This window comes from Neolamprologus multifasciatus, chromosome 19 (genome assembly GCF_963576455.1).
Source record: "Neolamprologus multifasciatus chromosome 19, fNeoMul1.2, whole genome shotgun sequence".
In the NCBI taxonomy this organism is placed as follows: domain Eukaryota; kingdom Metazoa; phylum Chordata; class Actinopteri; order Cichliformes; family Cichlidae; genus Neolamprologus; species Neolamprologus multifasciatus.
This window is the reverse complement of record NC_140457.1, coordinates 4028138-4055569: the sequence shown is the minus strand read 5'-3', so window position 1 is coordinate 4055569 and position 27432 is coordinate 4028138. Positions and strand designations below refer to the sequence as shown.

At 39.4% G+C, this 27432-nt stretch overlaps 1 protein-coding gene across 1 annotated transcript; it reads left to right on the top strand.

Annotated features, from left to right (window-relative positions):
* The first annotated feature begins 1669 nt into the window (after positions 1-1669).
* On the top strand, positions 1670-16283 carry gnmt (glycine N-methyltransferase). Its single transcript, XM_085142611.1, has 6 exons — positions 1670-1991; positions 5072-5199; positions 6010-6123; positions 6535-6677; positions 9512-9633; positions 11292-16283. Exons 1-6 carry the CDS (start codon positions 1783-1785, stop codon positions 11461-11463), a joined length of 888 nt encoding a protein of 295 aa, XP_084998737.1. The 5' UTR covers positions 1670-1782; the 3' UTR covers positions 11464-16283.
* Positions 16284-27432: the final 11149 nt, after the last annotated feature.

Below are 27432 nucleotides of genomic sequence, written 5' to 3'. Positions count from 1 at the left end.
ACAACCACATACCAAAAACTTCAAATCATCTCACTAGTTTCTTGAACATGACTTGTGTTCGCTGTATTCAAACGGCATCCACATTCACCAGATCTCAGTCAAACACAGCACCTTTGGGATGTGGTGGAATAAAAGATTCACATGATGTGCAGCCAACAAATTGGCAGTAACTGTGTCAATCTTAAATTTGATTTGATTGATAGGAGGCGATTTCCAGCAAAGTTTGGCTCTGTGCTGGAAGTGGTGTCAATCATGGTCCTACTGAAAACAAGTTGAAATGTAACCGTTTTCTTCAGCCTTTTATCTGTTCCGCCATCTGACTAATCACTCACTTCCTGTTTCATTTTGTAACAACAGCATTGACGCAATACTTCAGAAGGGATATGATGATTCATTTAATGCGTACATTCAACAAACTGTATTAGAGTCTCTCTCTCCCTCTCTCTGGTCATCTGTTAAGGTCTGGGGTGCCATTTCTGGCCATGATTTAGGTCCATTTATTCTTTTAGAAGCAAAGATGATACAAATACTACAAGGTTGCTCGTAGGGATTTAATTTATGATCAACCATGACAATGCCCACATGCAAATGTCATGACGTGTCAGCGAGGATAAAAATGATGTGGATCATGTCCTTTGTCCTTTGCAGTGAGTCACATTTTGCTCTCCAAAACCATCATCAAAACAACCACAGGAAGGAATGTCTTTTTGGCAGACTAGTGCAAAGGTGCACTAATGTGTGACTTCCTCTAGGCATTGTTGTGTTCTTGCCAACCCCTGCTTAGGCTGAATTACATAACTATGCCTGTGTTCGAAGTCAGATCTGGATTTTTGAAAGTAGTAAGTGTGTATGTGTGCATGAACAACCCATAAAGTAGTAGTGCAGATCTGAAAAAACTGGAAGTTGCAAACCTAACCTAGCTGGCACTGGTTGTAGCTGACATGACCTCACCTCTACCAGCAAATATGGGTCCTAGAGAACCAAATCCGCCAATCACAACAGGAGGAGTTCACTTTGTTTGGGAGGGCACGAAAAGTGCCTAATAATCTGTTTGGGAGAGTCCTGAAATAATTTTATTCCTTTTTTAAAAAAAAAAATCACATTGTTCACCTATATTACACCCTGTGCACTTAACTACTGCAGCATTGTGCATTTCATTGTAAAAAAAAAAAAAAAGAAATTATGATTTTTACTTTGCAAAAAACTCCTACTATTCATGTTTCGCAAGCAATGTGTCCAAACAGCATGATCAAACGATAGATGATGAAATGTTAAAGGGGGCGAGTCCTCTGTGCCGCACTTGGTAGGATTTATTCCCCGAGTAAAACCTTACAGGTAATGGGCTTCGTGAGCTCTACTTTATTTTAACGTTATACTTAAATACTTCTCCTCCAACGTGAAACATAACTTAATTTTAACTTGAATATGCACGTGTATTTAATTTAACTTTGATGGAATACAGTGTGACACTTATCCTGGAAGGTAAGTTCAGGGGAAAAATTAGCAACCTAGCAAAGCTTCACTCGAGTGACGTATTCCAATGCTAAACAGAAAAGGGGCGGGCCCCTTGAGGTTATCCAATCAGAAAGTAGGCGGCAGTCCTCGACGGCGTGTCATTGGCTTAAAGTTTCTCCCTTAGGTTGTTCATATAAATAATAACATCTCGGCTAGCATGTGGCAAGCATACCTGTCAGAGAGGTAGCGCGTTTCCTCACTCAGTTAAAATTACCGCTCGACACTCAGGTAGAGGTAGCGGTCCGGGCAGGGAGAAGCAGCAGCAGTATGTCGGTCGACAGCGTGTTTAGGACCCGGTCTCTCGGTGTGGCAGCCGAAGGTCTTCCTGATCAATACGCCGATGGCAAAGCAGCGAAAGTGTGGCAGCTGTACATCGGAGACACGAAGAGCAGGACGCAGGAGTACAGGAGCTCGGTGGTGTCCCTGCTGAAGCAGCACGGGGTGCGGAGTGTGCTGGATGTAGCCTGCGGAACAGGGTAATGTCAGGTCAACTTAGCAGTTTCGTAGTGACACGTCTGACAGGAGCTTCAGCTCTGCTTCATCAAAATCCACTTAAAAATCGTTCAACTTAGTATGGATCTATAAATATGATCAAATAAAAAAATATATATAAGCAAAAACTTTAAGTTCTGAAATTTCCATAACAAAATCTTAAATACGGCTTTATCCAAGTATCTCGAGCACGCTTTTGTTAATGGTTAAACTGATTTAAATTGCATATGCCAAACAAAAACCTGAACTCACAATGAGACAGCAGGTGAACAGCTGCTGATGACGCCATAAAACGTGCTGATTCAGACTGCATTATTGCTTTTCAGATTTGTGAAAAGGTGTGTGTGATTCACAGTGATTGTGCAGCTTCAGAACAGAGTTGTGTAGGCGTAGCTGATAGTGATGATGGCGTTTGCTTCTTTGCTGTTCTTGATAGATCTGTAGGTAAAAATAAAGTGATTTCAGCTCACACAGGCCTTTTTGTACGTGTACCCATCTTTATAGCCGTTCAAGTGAGTTTGACTTTTGTGGAGTTTCAACTCACTGACCCTTTTTAACTCGGGACAAAATCCGGATTAAGCCACAGAATAATGAATGAAAATGCAGAGTTGCACCTGATCCTGAGCCACGTCCTGCCTGCTGCACTGGTCTGATGTGGACACAGCAGGTTCACACATGCTGGTTAAATGTGATTCAATTAGAGAGGCATAATATGTCTGAGACACAAGCTTGTAGAAGCAAGTGTTGTCCATTTAAATGTCCTGTTTCTAAAGCAAACTAAACACAAGCGAACCCTTAACTTGCACTGAGTAGGTCAGTGGGTGATGAAGTAGTGCTGGGTAGTTGAAAGGAGTTTTTTCTGGTTTCCTGCAGTCTTTTTTATCTCCCTTGATACGTTGACTTTGCTCTCACACAGCAGCAAGGCCATTGCCTAAGCACAGACAAGCAGACTATATATGTAACCCCAGCTGTTGTTTTTCTCATGGAGAATTTTCACTGGAGATGCACTATAACCATTTTATTATTTGATGTTTATTATAAATTTATCTTCTTTTTTCTTTGCTCATCACTTAGCACTCATTTCAGCTGCTAATCAACATTACAGAGCTTATAATGTTCATGTAAGAACTGCAGTCATTTCCATAATAACTCAGCTCCATATCTCAGGCCGCATGGTTGTTTTCCTGCGGTTTGGAGCACCCCAGCACATTCATTCTGACCCGATACCCTAGTAGTGGTGTCCCTCCGTAGTGCAGCAGCCTCGAAGTAAACATATTCCTCGTGGATCACGGTTACAAATAGCTATTTTTGGCAGAGTGTGTTTGTGATGCTTTCTAATTCTGAGAAGAAGCTTCAGGCTGTGAATCACTTTCAGCTGAACCTGTGAGTTTTTTAATTTAGGATTCCATAGGTTCTAGCAGGAAATCTTATGTATAACTGCAGAATGGATAGGCAAACAGACAAATTAAAGGGAAACCATGAATCCCTGACTCATACCTCAAGGATTATACTGGATCTGTTAAACTGAGGCCTTCACAGTCACCATATTAAACACAGTTGAACCAAATGAAGGACCATCAGGGTCCTTTGAGACTTGTTGCCAAGATGAAATCTAAAAGATATGAATTTGCTTTTAGCTAGGGATGCACCGATACCGATACGGGTATCGGGGCCTATACTGTAAAATGTGTTTGTACTCATACTCGTAAAAGTTAACCGATACCATGAACCGATACCAACTTATTTCATTAGTCAGAGGGTGGCTTGTCATTTCTGTTGTAGTTTTTTAGATTGGTCACTAGGGGGACATCCCGCGCTAAACAGGCACAGGGTTAGGCGAGTGAGACTGGCGGCTCCAGATAAAAAAGAGAAACTGGAGGCTGCTGTAGCTAGGCTAAACAAAATGTCAGCAGTGTGGAACAGCCAACTTTAACTCAGGTTTTGGAAAAGCGATGAAAAATGTCAAGAGAAAATCCACGGGCAGTTAAAATAACAGAGGCTCTGACTCATTTTGTTGCTCTGGATGACCAGCCAATGCCGGTCGTGGAAAGCATAGGATTGAACCGTCTTCTCAGCATACTCGAGCTGCGATATGAAATTGGACACTCTGCAATAATTTAAAAGTTTATTTCATTCTCAAACCTAATTTGTATTTATTTTATTCCAAACAGAAGTGTTTATTTATTATTCTGAAAGCTCGAGACAGTGCCAATAGTTCAGTGATATTTTGTTAAATTACAATGTGGAGACTCCGCAATAATTTAACAGAAGTGCTTATTTTTCACTTGAAATTTTTTTTGTGGTCATTTTTATTACGATTTTATTTTTTATCGGCAGAGAATAAAATAAAACCTGTCTTCCAATTCATTGCATTTGTGTGTGTGTGTGTGTGTGTGGTAGAAGTATCGGTTTTTGTACTCAGTATCGGCAAGTACTCAGATCCAAGTATTGGTATCGTATCGGTTTGAAAAAAGTGGTATCGTTGCATCCCTACTTTTAGCCTAAGACTTTGTTTAATCCAAATCTGAAAACTGGCTTTTCTTTTTACGTAAGCTTTATTTGTTTTGCTGTTATATATTATCTTGCAGTTACCCAGTAGATGTTAATGATTTCTGCATTATTGTCCATTGAATCCCTCCCCCCCGTTGCACTGAAACACGTCTGTATTGTTTATTATTATTAACTCATAAATTGCAGAGAAAACATTTTTGAAAGTCAGTCAGTAGCATCTATTCAGGCTGTGGTTTGGCCCACAATCACATTTTCCTGTCAGGTTTTCAAAATAGGAGTAGCTTCTGGCTACTATACAAATCATCTCTCCTTACCTGTGACAAGGTTAATATTCCTGTCTGTAGTGAGACGATAAGCTTATCAACCTACTACTAAACCACATGTAGTGCAGTCACAGCAAGCACACACTCGCACTCAGACTTGATCAAACTGGTTTTTTAGGGGAAGATGACAGCAGGGATTACTTCAAAATCAAAACACACCTACTGCACCAAATCACGATCCTCACAGGTTGGTTGTTGTTTTTAATGTATTCATGGATTTTGTTTTCTAGGATTGACTCCATTATGTTGGTGGAGGAGGGGTTTAATTTAGTGAGTGTGGATGCCAGCGACAAAATGCTCAAGTATGCACTGAAGGCGAGATGGGACAGGAGAAAAGAACCAGCTTTTGACCAGTGGGGTATGAAAATTTAAATATATTTATTGAATCAGTGAGTTCCACAGATTTAGATTCTATTTGTGCCAGTAATCAAATCATATTTGCCAAGCGTTTTGTGACAGTCTCTTTGTGAGCCTCTCGTACTCACGATTAGCTCAAAAGTCCACCATCTTGGACTACAGCTGGAGACGGCAGTCCTTGTTCTTCTGTGACCTCAGCAGAGCAGCACAAGCTGCAGGTTCTGATCCCCAAGTGGAACATAAGAGCAGAACAAGGACTACAGAGTCGAGCTGCAGTACAAGTCGAGCTGGAGCAGCTCCAGTCATGGGATGAGATCCTCTACAGGGAAGCAGCTAAAGGATATTGAAGCCAATGAGCCAACTGGTAGTTAAAGCATGAGACAAGGGCCAGGGCGAGTTGCCAGGGAATTGTTAACTAGTAAATTGATCTCTCATATGAATCAATGGAAAATAACCTAAAGAAGAAGTGACACAAATGAAGCATTCGTCAGAGAATGTGCATCCTAACATAAAGTTAACTTAATCAACAGAGCAACGTCAGTACAAGTGACGGCAGGGTGAGCTTAAAGTTGAAAAGCTAAGCAATCAGTATGACATTTAGTCACGGACCTTCTTATAGTAATAAAGCAAAGACTGTGTGGTGTTTGTTTTGCATTGGCCGTCATGCCTGGGTTGCTCCCAATAAAGCCCTGTGTGTGGGCAGAGTTGTTTCATTTGTCTTAAACTGTTGCAAAGTGCACGCATGTTTGTATTGGATATCTACATTTCCTCAGGTGACCTCACGTTCTGTTCTTTTCCTTCTTGTCTTCAGTGATTGAAGAGGCCAACTGGCTGACTTTAACAGAAGACATTCAGAAACCAGGAGATGGTTTTGATGCAGTCATCTGCCTTGGCAACTCATTTGCCCACTTACCAGACTTTAAAGGTACACAAATAATAAAAGTGTTGTTAATTTTATAGGTGAGCTTAAGGGCTTTTACTCTTGGCTTGTCAAAACATCTCATTACGCCTGGACTTGGCAAACGTAGGCATTAGTTTAAATTTATGCCAGGTCATACCGACCTAGTATAAGGTCGGTATGACCTGACTGGGTGCACCTCTGAACACACCCAGCGATCATGTTGCAGTGCCCTGGCGCGCTCTTTCACCTCACTGTAGCAGGGTGTGGAGGCACGGCAAGCCCATACTTGCATACTTACTCCTGCATCCATAACTCAAATCAAACATCTCCTTGAATCGACGCACACGCCTTTGCCTTCCACAGTTTGTTACCATGTGTTTAGCTGCCAATTTGATCCCTTATTCGTGCACTCAGTCGTGCTGTTGTTGCTGTTAGGGGACCAGAGTGACCAAAAGCTGGCCCTTCACAACATCGCCAGTATGGTCAGACCAGGTGGGATCCTCATCATTGACCACCGCAATTACGACTACATCCTGGAGACCGGGCGTGCTCCACAAGGCAAGAACATCTACTACAAGGTACCGAACATATACCAATATTGGATTTACTACAGTGATTATTCTTTACAACATAATTGCATAACAGTGTAAATACAGAAGCATTAGCCTTCAGTCAGAGATGCATACTGAGCAGTTCTAATTATGGATTCTTGTCTTAAATGCTTGTAACAGTATTTGTTTCAGTGCCTGATGTATGACTGGGTTTAGGACTTCTTCAGTTTGGGACATCCTGTTATAGAAACACTGATATTCACATTTTAAATTTAATTTTTGAATCGGTGCTGGTTCTAAACAACAACAACAACAAAAAGCAGCATTTGTTTTCGTTTTGTATAAACACCATTCATGTGTAGCTTAGTTTTTAAGCTGAGCTTTTAAGAACTCATGGTGGAAACTACAGCCTTCAGGCTCACGACACCTGCTTTGTTTGGAAAGGTGAAATGCATCAGGTAACAGTCGGTGTACGTTTTCGTCCGTTTTTCTTAACTCTTTCCAAAGTACTGCAGGCTTATGGCAATTGAACAGTTTGAAATATTTAAATTTAATTTCAAAATATTTTAAATTGAATATTATTTTAATTTGCTTGTATATGCTCCTATAGTTCGTGGAGAGAAAATCAGAATCAGCAAAAATCTGTTTCAACGGGTAAAATTTAGGAAAAAAATTGGTGTCAGCCAAGAAACTTGGACCCGGTGCCCCTCTGTTTTTAATCCTTTGGTAAATCACTTCCAGGATTTCGCTTTAGAGACTGCTCTAGAGCTTAGGATTGTTATTTTTTTGGTACGAACCCAAAGCACACAGCAACATATGAATGATTAACCTGGTGTTGTGGCTGCGCTGATCACAGACGTTCTCTCTGCTGCTGTTTGTTTTAGTCATTTATTCTCTTTTCAAGGATGACTGTTTGATTGTAAAACCTCTGAGAACAGATACACAGTTTAGTTTATTCAAGTTCAAAGAACTGGATCTATTTCTTACTCAGTGGTGTCTAAAGCCTGACCACTTTATCACTTGGCCAATATCAGCCTTTTGGTGATCTATCAGCTGTTAAATCCATCCTGTCATCCGTTTGCTGGAGCCTATACAGCCCTTAAATTAAAATTTAAAAGGTAAAGAAATAATTGGAGAGACACCCTCCAGCCATCTTAGGAGTGTTGATATTGCGTAGTTTGTCCACCAGAGGACACTCTGCAACTTCCCTTTTGGCAACAGCAGCTTGGGCATCACAGCTATCAGCTGATCTAAGAAGACTCGGTCAGAAGATAAACGAGTAAATAAATGATTACATGTAATAAATATTAGAGAATCTGTTCATGCATCTGAATATCAGATTGTTAAATCTCCAAATATTGATTTAGCTCTTCCTACACTGGCTGAGCTCTTGTGGTGTCTAACTGCTTGTTTATTCTTGGAAATTATGGAGCATTTGGACCTGGAGATGGCTGATTACATCCTTCAACAGTGTAAAAGATGGCCGTAGCTCCTGGACGTTACCTGTGAATTTCCCACTTTGAAGCCTTGAGACGAGCATTTTTGCCATTGGTGTCCTTTTGCTTTGAAATGTGACGAGTGAGGAGCAGATCTGACTGTGAAAGCGCACAATCATTGACTAAAAACTTGTTAACCACAAGGAATCATCTCTTATAATCCTCTTTTGTTTGTACATTTTTAAAATATGCAAAATTCACTTAATTTGTGATTAAAATTGAATTGATAGAATCTATAAAGTAATTTACAGAAGGTCAGACCTGAAATTTGTTTTCAGACTTTTTACAGGACCGGCAGTCATTTTGCAGCCACAGTTAGCGCTCCCCATTGGTCCTTCAAATGAGTGCAGGTTTAAGGCACTTCTGTGTGGCTTCACTTTTCAGGGCCTGAAGCTACATCTGTCTTTTATACTTTGCTGAATGTGAATTAATCATACAACCTGCAGTTATCTATTGGCTTTATCTCAAATATCCTTATTTTTATTGTCATACAGATCATAAGTTTTGGATTTATCTCTCTGCCCAAAAAGAGAATCTGAAGTTTGAAGCCATTCTTCAGTATGGATGGCACAAAGAAGCAGTTTTTAATCTTAATTCTCTGCACAATCTGGTCTTTTATTGCTTTGCGAGTAGTAGTGGGACAGACAGTATTGTTTAAGAATGGTTTATTTACGCCATCCCTAGCAGCAGCTGGCTTTAAGACTTAAATCCCCACACGGAGCCTGACGGATATTGTGAGATTTTCACTAAAACTGGTGCAGGAGAAACAGAAGGAAATGTGTTTGGGTTTTCATTTCATTTTGGCAAATGGGGCAAAAAACAGATGAAGTCGGGAATAATGAGTAAAAAGCCCTTTGGGAAGACGGGAAACGACATGACTGAAAGTACACGTAGCCTCTAGTGTGCACGTTAAGTGGACATTTCTGTATAGATTGCATGTATGATGGATTTTTTTCTTTGTCTGTCTCATCCCCCTTTTTTAACCTTGTGTTCACATAATTCAGACAACCAGCCAGGCTTGCATTTGGAATGAGCTCAGATAAGAGATGTGGGGAATACACAACAGCAGGTCGTGACTGTAGGGAGCCATATTTCATTCAAGATGTTTGCATTAAAAACAACGTCCATATTCTTTAATCCAGCCAAAGCAGGAAGTATCCAGCTGGAAGGTCTCGATATAAATACTACGTCAACAATTGCTAGTTGGCAAAAATCAGCTTCTGATGCTTTTGTAATCCCTGAGTTTGCTCTTGTGCTCCAACACTGAACCAACCAAATGTTTTTCCTGTCACCAGTCTCTTCTGTTCAGGCTGTGTTTGGACATCATAGAAGAAAATGAGGATAAATAATGTGTATGTGTTGCAGAGTGACCTCACTCAGGACATCACCACCTCAGTGTTGTGGGTCAACAGTAAGCCACATATGATCACTCTCGACTACACCATCCACGTGCCACAGGCCACCCTCCAGAACCTGCCTGAAGTTAGGTGAGTCGGGCTCTGATGCTGCTGCAGAGCTGATCGGAGACTGAGCTCACACCTCATACATTATATCGTGATCCTTTTATGGGAGACCTATTCTAACCGGCAGATCTGGACAATACATTTGTCATTATAGCATCTACAATTTCATGTCTTGTATGCATTAAATGCAGCTTTTACTGTATCTCAAATGTAAATCTTTACATTGCCTTGAATGTTTTTGCTTTCCAGCCATAAACGGTAACATTAATTCATTAAGATGCTAAAAAACAAAACAGTTTTCTTACATTAACTTTAGATGGTGTTTAAACGTCATCAGCAGGATTATTGTGGTTTTGTATTTTCCTATTTTTTTTCTTGATTTTATTGACTTTATTTTGAATTCAGTTTCTTTTCAGTTATTTGAAAATGTTTCGTTTTAGTTAGATTTTTATTAGTTTTAGTGTTATTATTGTTGCATGAGGGCTTATGTCAGAGGCAAGAAATAAGAAAATCAGTACATGAATAAAAGCGCATGACTGTTTGAAAGCAGTTTATTTACAGTCTTGAGACATCCATCACCAACTCATCAGGCAAACTAATCAAACGAACAGATACTAAAACCAATGATATTTCCTCTATTTTTAAATTAAGTCATTTAGGCTTTAATTTTAATCAAATATGTTATTTATGTTTTGGTCAAATAATTTTTTTTTTTTCTTATTTAGTCTTAGTTTAGGGTAATCTTTGTTACTGGTCATGCCGCCATATTAGACAGCACACCATGCCACTGTTGTCACCCCCTTTGTATATACAGTATATATATCACCATAGCAACAGAAGAGCACAATTTTTCACATAGACCAATTGTTACGTCCCCTTCGAAGGGGTCTAGGCATGTGAGTGAGGGGACCAGTAACAGAATGAAAAGGAAAACAGACAGAGTTGTTCTATAATAATATCGTTTTATTACAAATGACGTTAACTTAAAGAGCCGGCAACGGCGTTTTACCAATAATGCCAAAGAAACAAAGGGAACACTCGCAGCAACAAAAGAAAACAGAACTACTAAACGCAAATAAGGGAGGCACTTCCCACTTCTCACACTTCCTACTTCACTCCTCACCACAGGGAGACACTCTCAGGGCCCACAAGCCCATCTACTCACTAGTCAAAAAGAGGCTGTCTGTCCAAAACTTAGCAGAAAAACACGTAGAGCCACAGAGGGGAAAAACCACCCTTGCTCACAGCTCATCCCCAGCTTAAATAGCCTCAGAGGTGATTGCTGACTGGATTCAGGTGGCAAACAAGGCTAATCAAGAGCAGCTGTGTCCTGGGGAGAGAAAAGAGTGAGAGAGAGTGGGCAAACACCCCACCCACACACTCCCACAGCCTCACAAGATGTAACACCAATGAATAATCCTAACCCTCATCGGGCTTTATAAACATCATTCATGATGTGTAAATTATTTTACAGCCGAGGTCGCTGGGCTCCATCCTCAGACACAACAACAGCTGTTAAACTGCGCTGCATTCCTGAAATCAAGGACAAATGGTCTGCAGTAGTGTTATTGTTAAAACTAAACGTTGATACTTTTGAGTATCACAGTTGAAACTGAGCTGAATCTCATAAATACTACCAAACTTCAGTAACTCTGGTGTTTTGCTCTGTTTGTGTCCTCCAGTAAATTCCGTTTGTCCTACTACCCTCACCGCCTGGACAGCTTCAGAGGTCTGCTGAACGACGCCTTCAACGGCAAACTGGAGCACGCCATTTACGGAGATTTCAAGACTTACGTGGCGGGCCAGTCTCAGGCTCCGTGTTATTTCATCCACGTCTGTAAGAAAAAGGCCTAAGAGGAATACCGGGAGCCACCTTGATACGGATGTGCACACAGTGCTTGCAGGAAGGAGGGAAAAACATGTCTGCTTAAAAAGTCCCAGTATTTTAGCTTTCTTTCAAAAATATCGCAGCACACTTTATCACATGGATACTGAAATCAGTGTTGACTATGAAAAAAAAATTATGTTGCTTTAAAGCAGTTTGTTTTTTTCCCTGTAGCTTTAAATTAAGAGTACATAAAAAAACTTCTCTTTTAGGCATTTGAGCTGCCAAGACTGATTGGTTCTGCTAGTCGACACTGTTCATTCGTTTGACTTAAAACAGTTTGCTGTTGTTTGAAAAGCTACATTTAAATGTGTCGGACCATTGTTTTGCCCATGTCTGGTAGTTTTCCTCCAGTGTGCATTCATGCGTTCATCTTTTTGAGCTGCTCTCTACATCCCGCTTCTGTGAACACATTTCAAAATGGTGCTGTACATTTGTGGTAATCTTTCTGCTTTTTGTTGCCAAAAACGTACAAAGATGTATTCTTAGATGAGTGTATTTTGTAAGTTTACCACTTTGGTCTTAAAAAACACAGATAAACACATCTGCGGCTTTGATTATGGTGGCCTGATGGTTTTAAATGTATTTTTAACCTGGAAAGAAAATGCAGCCATTTTTGGCCTGTTGCCTTTGTTCAGGTTGAAGCGAGTCTTCGACAGGCACAGATTGAAGATCTGAATTCAGGTAAACCCAAGAGAACGACTAGTAATAACTGTGAATCACCTCGACTTATACAGGAAAACCTCACCTGCCTGTTAGATCAGATTTCCTCTTCTTTAAAGGGTCGTTACAGTAAAGCCTCTCATACCTGAACAGACTTTGCTGTAGAAATTTAAGTTTTGTGATCGGCTTTTAGACAAAAAGCCTTTAAATTGTGTGGAAACTGCCACTAATGAACATGAAGCAGGCCAGTACTGAGCATCAGCGAACATGAAACGACAATAAAAACTGAAACCCCAACTGACTGAACCACGTCATCAAACAGAAAGATGACATTAACGTAATAAGACTATTACTGAAGGGCTAACCTGCTTATCAACCAAAGATATTTAAGAATATTTAACTGTGTTCTCTCATGTAGACTAAGAAAACTGCACAGTAGATAATGGTGGAAAACATGAAGATTAATTTACACTGCTGTATTATCCAGGTGTAAATATTTTTTTGCTGTATTTTTGCAAACTCAGTAGGGCCATTTTCACTTGAATGCAAAAGGAGTTCGACCACAGTGAAGTGAAATATTCTCACATCTCTGCTTGAGTGCTTTGTGATATTGATCTAGTGCTTCCTGTAGGACAAAATGTACGGTATGCAAAGTTCATGATTAGTTTAAAAGCAACATTAGATGTTAAGGTGTTAAACATTTTATAAAATTCATTTCCTGCATGATCATTGAAATCTTTCGCCATAAAATAAAAATATTTGAAATAAGCACTGCTGTTTGTGTACACATTATTTTTAGGACAATGCTAAAAGGTTGATGTTTGCTAGTGTAACATGTAACACGAGTACGAAGTGAAGGCTGACGGGGATGTCATTAGCTTTGCAAAAAATTAGCATGAACTGGTTCTTTGAACAGAATCTACCTTTGAGTGTGTGAGTTTGATGAACATGTAGTTCATAGCTGCTAATTAATGGTCAGTAAGTGATGGCTAATATGAACGGTTACTGAAGTCCAGTAGGCTGAAACATTAGCATGATTGTTTTCAGAAAAAACTAATTTGTCAACTCTTAAGTTTTGTGTGAGCGCAGCTTTTTGTCTTGCCTTTAAAAAAATAAAAATAAAAATAAAAAAATCCTTGGATATTCAAGACTGGAGATAAATTAAATGTAGGTGTAATCAGATAATTGCTGAAACATTAGCATGATTGCTAATGTAGCTAATGTAGCATAATGTAGCATGATGATAACCAGCTCAAGTGAAACTTGCATCATCAGAGTCATCTGACAGGTCTTTTGGAGACCATAAATGTCTCCTTTCATGTGAAAAAAAATATACAAGTACACACAATGATTCTGTGTGTTGTAGACACTTTCAGTAATAAGTTAAAATAATTGCCTTCTGTAGGAATTTCTCAGTCGGTCATTTAGTTGTGGAGGAATTTAAGCCCACTCTCGTTCACAGCTGCTTCAGCTCACTGAGGTTTGCAGGCATTTATTTACACACAGCTCTCTTAAGTTTAAACACAGCACTTGGAACAGGTTAAAGTCTGGACTTTGATGACTGGGCCATTGCAATACTTTGATTCTTTTTTTTCTTCTTCTGTTGTACATTTGCACAATTTAGCCAAACATTAGCTGTTTGGAGATGTCCCCACATTTGACACCGGGACTCTTCGGTATACAGAGGACTCAGTGACAGCCTAGTGCCCAAATCACCAACCCTTTTATTTATTTTATTTTATTTATTTATTGCCAAACACGGTGCTATCCATTATGATCAAGGATTTCCACTTCTGTCTTGTCTCTCCAAAGGTTTTGTCCAAGTCTTGTGATTTATCCATGATTTCAGTTTATCCTTTGCAAACCCACACCATACTGCCATGTTCCTTTTAGAAAAGAGGCGATCTGGCAAACCTCCCAAAAGATGCTTTACTTGTCTTTTTCAAATTCTACTCTCATAACCTTTAACATTTAATGTACTGAGGCCTGTAGCATGTGAGATGTAGCTCTTGTGTTTTTTATACTCTGAGCGTTTCACAGTTTTACCTTGGAGCGAGTTTGCTGTGATGTTTCCTCCCTTATTAAAAATCTAATTGTAGAATGACGGATTTAATCTCTCACCTCCAGTTTTCTTTTGACATGTCCGTTACACCAGGGATTTGTCTAGCTTCATGTAGATTAGCAGTGAGGTACTGCATGCCTCGTCGAGAGAGTCGCTGTGACAAACTGATACAGAGGATATGAATGTGTTGTGATTTATACACATTAGTCAGAAGTTCTCTAATCCACACAGGGTCAACGCTTCAATAGATAATCAATTCAAACATTTCCTTTGACTATGCTGAAGTGAGAGGAAAACTGTCAAACAAGATGCTTTATTCCATCAAAATAAATACCAGAGAAGAGCAAAATGCAGGCTTGGCACAAGAGGGCAGCATCTCATTATATGATTCCCACAGACCCACGTTTTCCCTCATCCAGCTTCCACAGTGGCTATGTTCCTCATCTGGATCTCATTATCACTTCATCCTCTTCCTTATCAGATTTTTTGTCTGCTAGTTCTTATTATCTGTTATTTATTGCCAGTCATTCTCACACTGGTTTATAGGGCCATTTTCTTTCCTTTGTTAGTAATCTTTTTGTTTCTCTTCTTTCTGCATGCTGAATTTTAGCTTCATATCACTTAGTTAAGACAAATTTAATGACGCTGCTCTAGTCTCAGTTTATTTTATAGCGAGTATGAAACTGATTTAAAGGACTTTTTGAAATTTGCTTTAAATTTGCTTTATTTTTCTAGAAGCCACAAGATCCTGCAGCATCTTATTAAAATAGTAGAAAGTTAAAGCATACAGCTGTTTCTTTGTCTGGTGTTTTTGTCAAAGAATGACATTTCCTCTCTCTGTGTATCTGACCTCTGAACACAAACTTGCACACTATCCTCTAGCCTCTCTTCCCTGGAGTGTCTGTATCACATCTTATGCCTGCAAGGCAGGCTATCAGACAGCCGTGCAAAGAGCTGATACACAAACCAGATGTGAAAACCGCTTGCCAGATGTGGCTGCTCTGCTTTGCTTTGCTGTAGTTAAGGGAGTCAAAGTGGTCAACCATGAATGGGTTTACTGGGGAGGATTGCTTTCACAGCACAGTCATTGGCCAAATCAAACAAAAGCAGAGGGAGCTGAGAGAGACCCATTGGCTGGAAAGAAGGAGATGAGTAATTACGATGAATAATGATTATGCTCAAGAGCCTTTAAAGGAGAAAAAGAAAAAGGAGTCAAATTAACGATTTATGCTGTATGGTCTTGTTAAGAATTTATTGAGTTGAAGAGAAAATAATCTTTCTCTGGATTTTCTTGGAAACATTAATAGAAGACAGACTCGAGGCACTTTCATTTTGAATTCTAGCTTTTGACGAAGGAGCTTTAGTCTTTAACATGCCCTTTTAGAAACCTGTTTTTGTCTACTTTAATTTTATCCAGCTGTTTCTTTGTTCATTTCCAGAAAATTATATGTTCAGTGACACAATGCAATGTCAATACTTGTAGTCAGCTCCAGCTCTGGTATCTTAATTTAGTTTGGAATAATGAAGCAAGCTTCCCAAGCCAGTGTCCAATTAGTTTTGAGCTTCTGAAAGTGGGAAACTGTTAAACCTAAAGAAAATGTTCATCATAGTCCAAATATTTATGGACCTAATTGTGTTTTTTGGGATGGAGGGACGCACAGAGCTGCTGTTACACTCCAGATTGTTACACCCATAACATCCTGGAGGATTTATTTTGACCCAATATGTAACCAATGTGTACTTTATTCTAGTGAGCACTGTAATACTTTCTCAGGTTTTTAACTTTCTGTGACAGCTCCCAGATCAAATGTGGCAGATTATGAAAACGTACTGAACATAACCCAACACATTTGCCTTAATATTTCCTACTGCAACTCTTCATTTACTCACATGTTTTTACAACACACTTACCTCTCCTGTTCAATGAATGTAATAATCTATAGGTATAATACAAGTATATTTAAAGCTGCAGTTATTGCCGTTTGTATGGAATCAGTTCCACAGAAAGCTTTTTAATGTCTTTTAGCTACATAAACATACCATAAATATCTTTTAAAAGGGGGGGGGGGGGGGGGGGGGGGGGAAGTACTATATGTACCAGAAATATCAGAACTTGGTGGGGGGATAAATGCCAACACACTGTTTGGACATTGGCAATGTCCAAACAGTGCTATGCTAGCAATGCTAATGCTAATTGCTAGTAACATCCCTTCAGCTTTGCTTAGTGGCCGGTAAAAATCCAATTAGTTCTTTGTTCTCTATTTCTTGTTATCGTTATTTAAATCTTTCTTTGATTTCTTTCATTTTGCTATTTGGGAGAGGGTTCTTCCCGTCCCCAGTCTTTGTGCTAAGGTAAGCCAAGCTAACTAGCCTGAGCTAGCTTTACATTTAAAGCAGGTTTTAAGCGTTACCCAAGACAAATAAAGCATTTAATATATAGACCAAAGTATTTTTTATGAGTGTGCGGTACCTGTAAAAACCATTTAAAATCATGCTGTGTAGAATAAAACTAAAGCTCCAAATCTAACATGAAGTGCGTAAATTTATACAGCAAACAAAGTAGTGTCAATTAAAAATGGCTTCTGTTTTTAATGAGAGCTTTGCACATTAGAGATATTTCAAATGGTTTTTAAATAACGACTGACCCTACGAACAAAATTCTCTTAGGACTGCATATTTATCCAACACTTATTTTAATGTAAATCTAAACTTAAACAACACAATAGAATAACATTTCCCCACCTTTGATAAAACATCACTGCTATGTCAAAATACATTGAATTCTTGTAATTCTCTAACATTACTGCAATGTCCATGTGTGGTGTGCGTTTTATATGTTGTTCAAGGCCACCACTTCGTAACGGTGCCACTTGAGACCAAAGGGATTCCCCACAGGCCGCAGAGTTAAAAATACCCGATTTTACAGCCATGAGGTGCATATTTAAACACTGTTACAGCAAATGGTTTTGACCTCTATGGATGGTTTTCTTCTCCTTATTGATTTGGGGGTTGGTGACGGGGTTTTTTTTATGTTTGTTTTTGTTCAATTTTAAAATATTTTTTTATAAATGATTCACCTACATACTAGAATAAGGGGTGTGGTTGCTGTTTTGGCAGGTGTCCAACACAAGCAACCGGAGTCAATTACATCTGCTAAGCTTCACCCAAAACCATTGGATGATGTCACTTTTGTAATATAAAAATGTTGCAAGATACCAAACGATGATCAAATGCAACACTTGCGTTATGCAATACCATAATAGCATTAATGATGTTGGCAATTTCTTTGGCTTCTGACGTGCCAGCTCATCTGGTTTGCACTTTCTCAGCTCATCTCAAAACGCTGGATGAGATGAGGTGAACATAAGAGCAAAGCAAAAGCAGCCGATACTGAAAGCAGATGAAGTGATAGGTGTGTACGAACATCAAACATTTGGGAATTTCTTAAAATAGAAAAGGACACTGTAAAAAAAAAGATAGAAAGGAAAATAGAAAGCAGGTGAGAACCAAGGTTAAAATTCACTTTCACGCCTTTGCCAAAAACACCTTCCAGGAAAAAACTTCAAGAGAAAACTGAGGACAACGAAAGCATGTAAAGAGGAAAAACTGCTGAAGTGAGAGAGAGAAAAACAGAACCCAGAGGTGCTGAAAGAAAAAAAAGCAGAGAAAGAAAAGGGAGGGAAAAGTCAGACAATATCTAACTGGCTTTAGTTGCTTCCAATGTAAGCTGCCAGATTATGATTTTCCAGATGTAAGAAACAGGGGGAAGGGAGGGAAAACGGGAGAGGGGGGGAATAAATTCCTAACTGAGCTTCCAAAGCTGGCCAGAGCACAAGTTAAGTGCCTTGAAATGGTAGAGTGAGGTGAGGACATCTGAGTGCTTTGATGGCCTCTATTAGCCTCAACGGGAGAAACAGCGCCGGTTAGAGTAAAATAAAATAAGATAAATCTATCGAGCTTAATGGCTTTCTATAAATTTGTTGAACTGCTTTCTTTCCCCTCACATCTTTACCGATTGTTTGTTTTCCAGGGTGCACGAGAAATCATGTTTTAGTATGCGTGTCATGTGATTCCTTCTTACTAGCTCTCAATTTTCAGTTTCTCAGTCCTCCTGTGTGTGTGTGTGTGTGTGTGTGTGTGTGTGTGTGTGTGTGTGTGTGTGTGTGTGTGTGTGTGTGTGTGTGTGTGTGTGTGTGTGTGTAAGCAGAGCAGCAATACTAAAAAGTCCCAGCTGTCCTTTCCCCAGCTGCTGCTGCTGGAACGTCCAATACGAAGTTAAAGAATATATAAACTGCGTTTTCTGTAAATTCACCTTTGACACTGAGGGTTATTTGTTATGCATGTGTGTGTGCTTACTTTGATGTGTCATGTGTACATAATGTGTTTGAATCTGTGCCTCATGGGTTTCTTGAAATCGCTCATGGGGACGGGCCAAGTTAAGGGTCTGTAAGCATTTATGGAATCGTTATAATAAAAGAGTGGGTCACACCAAAAACTCTACAGCAGCTCTGGGATTTTCCAGCCCTCCACTCAGCCTGTGCCAAGTCACTGTTTGGACAGAGAAGGTTGGAGATATTGAATGCCTTGTCTAGTGTTACGCAGGGGAATAGTTTAATCCAGACTGGGCCCATTCTTTCCCACATGAATAGTGTGTGTGTGCGTATGTGTGTGTCTGTGTGTGTGTAAGTGAGACAGAGAGAGAGAAGCTGGTAAGAGAATCAAGAAACAGACAACATCCTCCTGCCGAGCAGAGAGAGCCCGAGGAACAATAAACCCTGGCGAGTGAAGGAAACACACTGGCTGGGGGCCCACTGCTGGACAACGCTTGTGTTTTTTGGGGGGACCTAAACAAATAAAACAAACACACCCACCCACAGATGAACACATAGGAAAATCAATATGGTTTATTTATTAGAAAAGGATTGCATGTGGACCAAACCAATTCAAGATGTAATCAATCCTTGAGGGAATGTTTGAGTAAACACTGAGATGGATTTGTAGGTGCACTGTTTTTTTTCTTGCTCTGAGTAAAATGTGTTCTCATATTTTTCTCCTTATGTAGCAGGAACTTAAGTGAAATAAGTGTGTCTACATATAATGGTGAGGTTATGTCCAGACCATAAGTATTAGGTCAGCTACATATTTTTTGTCCTTTGGCTGTACATAAAAGCTGAATGTAGCCTCTTTAAAGGGCCTCCTTGTTACGGGTCTTGTTTGGAAATAATTTTAAAACCTTCAAACTAAGAGTATTAAACGAACATGAAGAAACAAAAGCTATGACATTAGGTCCAAGATGTCTGTGTGTGATGTAGTATAGATATCAACTTGGTGAAATAGAGACTGGCTGTACTCTTGCATAAAACTACTTTTTAACAAAAAAATAGTTTGGAGATGCAGGTCACTGCACTGAGACATAACTCAAGGCAAAAGACAGACGTAGCTTCCAGGTTTTTACAATGAAAACCAACGAATAATTCAATTTCAATAATATATAGCGCCAAATCACAACAACAGTTGCCTCAAGGCTGCTTATAGTGTAAGGTAATGATCCTACAGTAATGCAGATAAAACATAGAAAAACCCCAACAATCAAATGACCCCAATGAGCAAGAGCTTTGGTGACAGTAGGAAGGAAAAACTGCAGTTTAACGAATTGGTGTGCTATTCGGCTTCATGGATAGATAAAGTTGGGATCATCTGCATAGCAGTGAAAATATATACTATGTCGTCTAATGATACTGTCTAAGGGAAGCATGTATAATGTAAACGGAATGGGTCCAAGCATGGAACCATGTGGAACTCCATAATTAACCTTAGAGGTGAAGAATCCTCTCCATTTACATGAACAAATGGGAGTTGATTAGATTGATATGATTCAAACCAATGCAGCACAGCATTTTAATACTTACAGTATTAAGTGCTGTAATAAAATATATGTTTTTATAATCACCTTAAACCTACATTCTTTTTGATGGCCACCAGGGGGCAGATACAGCGGCTGCAAAAAGAATTCCAGTCCTAATCATGTGACCACTAATCATGTGACGTTAACATGACTGCCATTTGCGATGTGTAATAGTCATGGTGATAATGTAGGATCAAGACCCCAGTCACACAAGAATACAGACCAATTTACAGTCATCTGGGAAGTATCAGTTGTGAATGGAAATATTAGTATTCCCTGACTGGTAGCAGCACGTTGATTGTAGTCCAGCTACTCTGAGCTGTAGTGAAGTTGTGAAAAATGCAACACAAACCATACATGGAGAAGTTTTGCTTTCAAAGCAAAATGTTGTGCTTTATGAATGAATCATGTTGGTATGACTGTGGTGAAGCTGAACTTTTACTCTGAAGGTTAGCCTTCTCTATTCCAATTTGCTTTGGAATTATTGAAGTTGAACAACCGTTCGGCGTGTTAGTTCAGATGCATTTGCAGATAAACAAAGCAATGAGTTTTTTGGTGCAGCGCCTTCTTTGAAATTGATTTTCAAAAACTGCCATGAATCATGGTTAACTTTCCAGGAAAAAACACACTTTTCTTTTGCAGCCACTGGTTGTATAATTTTAAAATCGTTAGATTGGAGGAAACAAAACATCATCTAGAAATCCAATTCCATCAAATGAAGCATGTCAACATCCACATATCAATTATTTAAACCTTACTAAAATTTATATGGATGAGTTATAAAAATCCCCCCATATAGACTCTTGAATACTGAGCAAAACTTTTGTAGCAGGCAGTAAACATGTTTGATGGAGCATGCCCCAAGTGGCTTTTAGAGGAACTGCAGTTTTCAGAGCTTATGATTTCATTTTTTATTCATTACTCTATACTTTACTGATATGTGTTGATTAATATCACAGAGTACCCAGACTAAAAAAAGTTCAAATGTAACCGAATACTTTGTTGCTAAATAATAACCTATAGAAATGATGGCCAAACTTGAACAAAGCTCAGATGATGAGAAAAATCAGCTATTATTGCTTTACATCATTTCATAAGTCTACTTTCATTACAAAGAAACACTACTCTAATTATTTTACTGCAGTCAGTCTGCTTCTTGTAGTAAAAGGGAGTCAAAAGGCAAAGATCTATGCCGTCCTCCCTCCTGCAGTAGTTAAATTTACAAAGCTATCAAATAAGCTTTAACTGTTTCTGGCCTTGAGCCATTTGGTCGAGCTCACACCTTTTCTGCTTAGACTGAGTTGGTGTTTTCTATCAGGGAACGCATTTTCTGCCACGTGCTGTCAGTTCGTGGAGTAAAGAGCATGCTAGTGAGGAGTGATATCAAAGGCTGTCAGTTTGTCAGTGCATGCGCACACAGAAAAATTAGAAAAAAGTGTTGTTGATGTAGAGAAAATCATTTGCCTTGTGAAGAAAAAAAATTTTCATGACTGCACAGCAAGTCCAGAATGCTCTCCAGATTGGAGGTAAATGTTGTCAACAATGAGGAGAAGATTTTATGATCAGAACCTCAGAGGGTTCACCACAAAATACAAATCCCCGGTAAGCCAAGAAAACAGAGGCTGCAGGCTGCAGAGCAGAGGAAAAAAAATCCAAAAAGAAAACAGTGGAGTGACGATGGAAAGGATAAAGATGGAGAAAAGAGGCACAGCTTATGATGCAAAGACAAACATGGTAGCGCTTCTGTTATGGCTGAGATGCATGGGTGCCACTGGAACTTGAAAACTGGTATTTATTGGTAATTTTACTGCTGACAGCAGAAGCAGGAGGACCGCAGATCTATACAAGTGCATTCTGCTCAGATTCAGCCAAATGCTTCAAAACAAAGACAAAGAAAAAACTATAGGAAGACATGAACATGCAACCAAATCAAATATAGATTTTTTTAAAATATATCTTTAGCTTTTTTTTTTTTTTGCATCCACCCAATTAAACATAAACCACAGGACTCTGGGTACCAGCTCAGGTCAAATGCAATAAGAATTTGGTAGAAGAAGCTGTAACCAGCATCTTTAAACACTTTCCTAACTTAATTTGTGTGCAGAGTCCCCTTTTTGTTTGTTCTCCATATATATTAAAAAAAAAAAGAAGAAAACCACCACCACAAATGTGCATTTAAACCTGATCCATCCATCTTTCCATTCTCTTCCATTTATCCAATTCAGAGCTGCCATGGGGGCTATAGCCTATCGTAGCTGCTATAGGACGAGAGGCAGGGTGCGCCCTGAACAGGTCACCAGTCTGTCACAGTGCTTAAATCTGCTCATGTGTAATAATGTTGTATATTTATCAAGGCTGGGAAATTTTAACAGCAGTGTTGTGTTGCTGTGGTTCAGTTAGATCCTCTTATATGAACCATGAGATACTGATTGTATAACCATAAAAAAATCCGTTTGTATGTCTTTGTTTGCCTTCTTTAAAATTTTCTTTAAACAGATTTGTTTGACAGCCATTTAAGGTTTTCCAGCACTAATCGTGTAAGACTATATTTGGTGTAACTCATCGTGTCCACACAAGAGACCACACACAGTCCACATTGAACTGATACATTTTCTTTTGCATTGGTGTTCTAATTAATTCCCAGCTATGTTGAGACAACAACGATACATGGTTAGAGTGAGCCCAAGATGATGATTTGGATTAAAATACAAAAGCTGCCATTTTTACAAAGCTCCATTTTTTAATTATTATTATTTTTGGTTGACAGGCACAAAATATACTTCATATCAACATATATTTGTTTTAAAGTCTTGCCGTCTTTAACAAAAAAGGAGAGAGGATAATTTGTAAACTTGTTCATGAACATAAATATATTTTCAGTACCATTTCATGTTTTTCCATGAAATCAGGCTTGACTTTATTCATAACAGCCTCTGGATTTTGACACTTTGTATATAGTTAGTCAAGGTATAATTGATGTTAACATGTTGGCTGGTTAGATTATATTTTTCTATGGAAGACATACTGTTTGGCTATTCGCTCATGTGTTTGTGTGTGCAGCAGTCAGATCGCCCGACTGTAGCTTGTGTGTCCACTTATAGCTCAGTAAACACTGCTGTGGCCTTACTGTGAAGCTGTATCACCATCATTAATACTTACACACATGCACTCAGCCCTTTTATGTTCATAGGCACACTGGTACTCCCGTAGAAACACATTAACATTAACACGTAGCACACAGAGGCGCAGTCATAACAGCTATGACTCGCTGGGCCTCTTTTTAACACTCGTTGATTCGGTTTGTTTTCTTCCCCCTTTGGTTAAACTCTAGTTTAACTTTCTGGTGTGTGAGGTCTCCGTCTCTTTCTGTCTGTATCTTGCCGCTTCCCCATTCATACACTACACACTTAGTTTTCCTCCCGGTAGTCCTCCAGGTTCCTTTCAGAGAGTGTTGCCAGCTTGCCACAGGTTAGACAGAAATAACAGCCAGGCTGTCCAAGTTAAACAGCGACCTTGCCACACCATCTGAAAGCCCCTGTGCTTCCTCTGGGCCGCCCACTGCTCAAAGAATGCCTCTTTAATTCACTGAGAAATGGCAAAAAGTGTGTACACACACTGTCAAACGAACCAGAATGCACATGGAAATGAACATACAGATGTCACTTTAACATGGGGACAAAGCAGGCTAACACAGGCAAGCTCTCGCAGTGGTCGTTTCAGTGACAGTCTCGAGTACACTACGTCTATTGTCTGGAGGCTTTGAGGGCCCCAAAGAGAGCGGCGAAGGGTTTGACTTAGACGGGGTCGGGGGGCGTATACATTTCTACACACCAGTGAAACTGCAGCCATTCTTCTAACTAAAGCCACCTGGTGAGTTTTCCCAGTGGTGTACAGAGCACACTCACACTCGTTACTCCTGGAGATGCTTGAAGTTTCCATGCGGTTTAAATGTTAAAGAAGAATTAAAGTAACATCTGCATATAAGCCTTTAAACAATATGGAGTGGGAGAAGTTAACCCTGCATGAAGTCAATTAATGCTCATGCGCTTATCTCAGAGTTTTCTATTAAAATATAACAATTCATGCGTGCCTACAGGACCGTTAAACCCTTTAGTGGTCAAGGATTTGAAGGAAATTTTTAGAGAATTTAGGGAAAAACTGGGAAATACTGATGTTTGCCTGAGAAAAATGAAACAATACCAAAGCCCAACAATGGATTTCAGTATAACTGCTGTAGCCTAGTTAATTGATAGGACCAAGGCCTCCATTATGCTTTCCATGTCCACAAGTGCATGTTTTGATCTCTGGCTCGCCTTGTCTGCATGTTGAAATATTTGTGCGCAAGATTTGGGTGAATGTTAGGTAAAAACTTTGGACATAAAAAATAAAGGGTTTGCATGAATCTATGTGAATGGGTGAATGAGACTTGTGGTAAGAAAATGCTTTTCAATGGCAGTCTATTTAACAGTTCCTGTCCAGAGGATAATGAAGGATCTAAGACTCGGCCATGCAAGCTCAGTGAGACTGTCCACATAGTGATGGTTTGAGCTTACAAAGGGAATGCTAACGTGTTACTTAACAGCTTCATGTTTTTCAGTTGGGGGCTTCTAAGCTGCACGTAGACCCTGTCAAAGTCTTATTTTCTGTTTAGTTTTATTTAGTTTTGCAATAACTTTGTAATAAATTTACTCAGGAATTGTCACTGTGAGGGATTTAAATTTTACATTTGTCACATTGTCACAGCTACAGGACCACGGGTTTTATTAACATTTGGAAAACAGCCCCAGACAGGAACACTGACTGTGAGTCATTAATTGCTACATGAGTCTCAGTCACGGTGGCCTGTTAATAGCTAAGCCTTTACACCTTTCTTGGCCACACAAACACTAGAAACCATCACACATCCACAAGAATCATCGTCTAGCTGAAATAACCACCACAACACCAAGAATTTAAGCTTAAGTTAACCATTAACAGTTTGAGTCACTGCATAAAACTGTACATACCTATTTGTGAAAATAGTAGAGATACCACAATATATCATTCTTGCCACCCCTAAAAGGATGGTGATAGTAGGGGTGGGTTTTTATAATCGATTCATCGATTAAAATAGATTCTGGCTTGGATAACATAAAATCGATTCATTAAAATCCTGAATTGATTTTTTAATATAAATTTATTTTTGCCAAAACGCCAGAATCTCAGGTGAAAGATTACAAAATTTCAACAACCACCAAACAGCTAAGACAGTAAATGAGAGCAGGAACACGGATTCTGCACAAAGACGTAAACACAAAGCGCGACCCGCGGATCAGAATCAGTGAGATGTCGCCTTTCTCACCCAACGACAAGGACACGGTCGGGCTGAAAGCCGACAGCTCGCTGATTCTGATGTTTCGGTGGGTCCGCATTGTGTGTTTACGCCCTTTTTGCACTGATTCTAAAGCTGTTAGTTTGATGTCTCTCCAAACAATATTGACCGAACCAGCAGCAAAAGAAGATCCAAACTAGCTTCACATAAACATCGTCATGTATTCACTCTGACTTTTACTGTTTTGCTTCGACCACAGCTCTCTCTCTCTCTCTCTGTACTTCAACAACAGTTTCCCACAAGTCTACCGTTGTTAACAGGCTGTCGGCTAATGTTTGTTTCCTTTTACTTACATCCGAAAAGAAAACATAATATCTGCCGTTCAATACTGAACAAATTTAAACTTTTTAAAATTATGCAAAATGCAAAACGCTAAGCCCTGTCTCTAATAAAACCGCTCTAACTTCAGAGGTAACGTTCATGTGTTTATTAATGGTTTTCTTTCGTTTTTGATGTACTGCAGAATATTTTTATAAAATCCCAGGCCAGGAAAATCACCTTCATGTTTTTCTGTGTTTTATCTTCAGCTACTTTGACACAAAGGCATCTGCTGTGACGCTTACATCTGTGATAAAGTCTTGCGTGTGTCAGCTTCCTTTTTATAGATACAAAAATATGTAAATGTACTGATCTGAATTATAATATTTCTGACGGTCAAAATTTCCCAGATTCAAATCGAATCGAATCAATTCGGGACCTTGTGAATCGGAATCGAATCGATTCTAGAAATCAGTGATGAATACCCAGCCCTAGGTGATAGCATTCCTTAGCTAAAACATTATATTGTTTAAAGCAAGTCAATTGCTTTATTATTAATAGCTTTATAAATGCTGTATTATTCTTTGCTGTATTATTAAAATGCCATATCTATCTTATTATTGACTGATGTGACACTTACCTAGCTTGTTAGTGAGCAGAATAATTAAATAGCTCTAACGTTATTCGTCTTTCAGCCATTCGCAAAGCATTGTTGTCTGTGCAGTGCTGAAGCTAAACTTGGTAAACGTGGTTACTTTGAAGCTAGGAAATGTTTCAAATGGGACTCACGACAGTCTTTCTGCTAGCACCAGTTTTACGTTGCAGTTCAAACGATCTACTTTTTTCATAAATCTGGTCAGTTTTTGCCGACTCGTTGAGTTGGCAACGACTGAGGGAACATACTCCGAGTCCCGATGGCATTGCGAGACGAGTCCCTTGTATTGGAAATTCAAAGCGTGACAAGAAATTTAACCAAACTCCATTTGCACTGATTTTGCAGAGGATGTTGTTAACTACGGAGCCCCGCAGGGGACATGGGGAAAAAAAAAATTAAGACGGACTTTTGCGAGATCTCGCAAAACAAACTCGGGATCTCGCAAAACAAACTCGGGATCTCGCAAAACAAACTCGGGATCTCGCAAAAGTTGAATTCCAACAATGGCGGCAGCTACTTAGTTGTAATATTACTCTTTCTGGGTCACAAAATAAACTTTTAAGATATTTTGAGGCGTGAATGTAGTTGTGTAAACGTCAGATACCTGCTCAGTTTACAAGACATCACATATTTGCAAAAGTGCTCTGACGTTTTCGGAGATCTGACACCCACTAGCTCGAAGCTAACGGGAGGTCGAGACCTACTACAGCCGGGAGGAACACCGCTTTCCCGGCACATCGTGCCTCGACCTCCCGGTCGGCTTCGAGCTGGCAGCCTCCGAAGAATGCGGCTAAAACTTTTGCGAGATCCCGAGTTTGTTTTGTGAGATCTCGCAAAAGTCCGTCTTAATTTTTTTTTCTCCCATGTCCCCTGCGGGGCTCCGTAGTTAACGACGCTCCCTACTCTGTATATCAGTTTAGCTGCTGCATTTCATAAAACCACTGAAAAATCAAATTGGTGCTTTTTTTAAAAACCTTTTTTAAAATGCTGTTTGCTTTTCCTTTTTCTAAATGGATGCACAGGC

What these genes read in the sequence shown, in the direction of transcription:
- gnmt (XM_085142611.1), top strand. Translation starts at nt 1,783, where the DNA reads ATGTCGGTCGACAGCGTGTTTAGGACCCGGTCTCTCGGTGTGGCAGCC. An exon ending in ACCAGCTTTTGACCAGTGGG is followed by an intron (nt 5,200 to 6,009) that starts GTATGAAAATTT and finishes TCTTGTCTTCAG; the next exon opens with TGATTGAAGAGGCCAACTGG. An exon ending in CAGAACCTGCCTGAAGTTAG is followed by an intron (nt 9,634 to 11,291) that starts GTGAGTCGGGCT and finishes TGTGTCCTCCAG; the next exon opens with TAAATTCCGTTTGTCCTACT.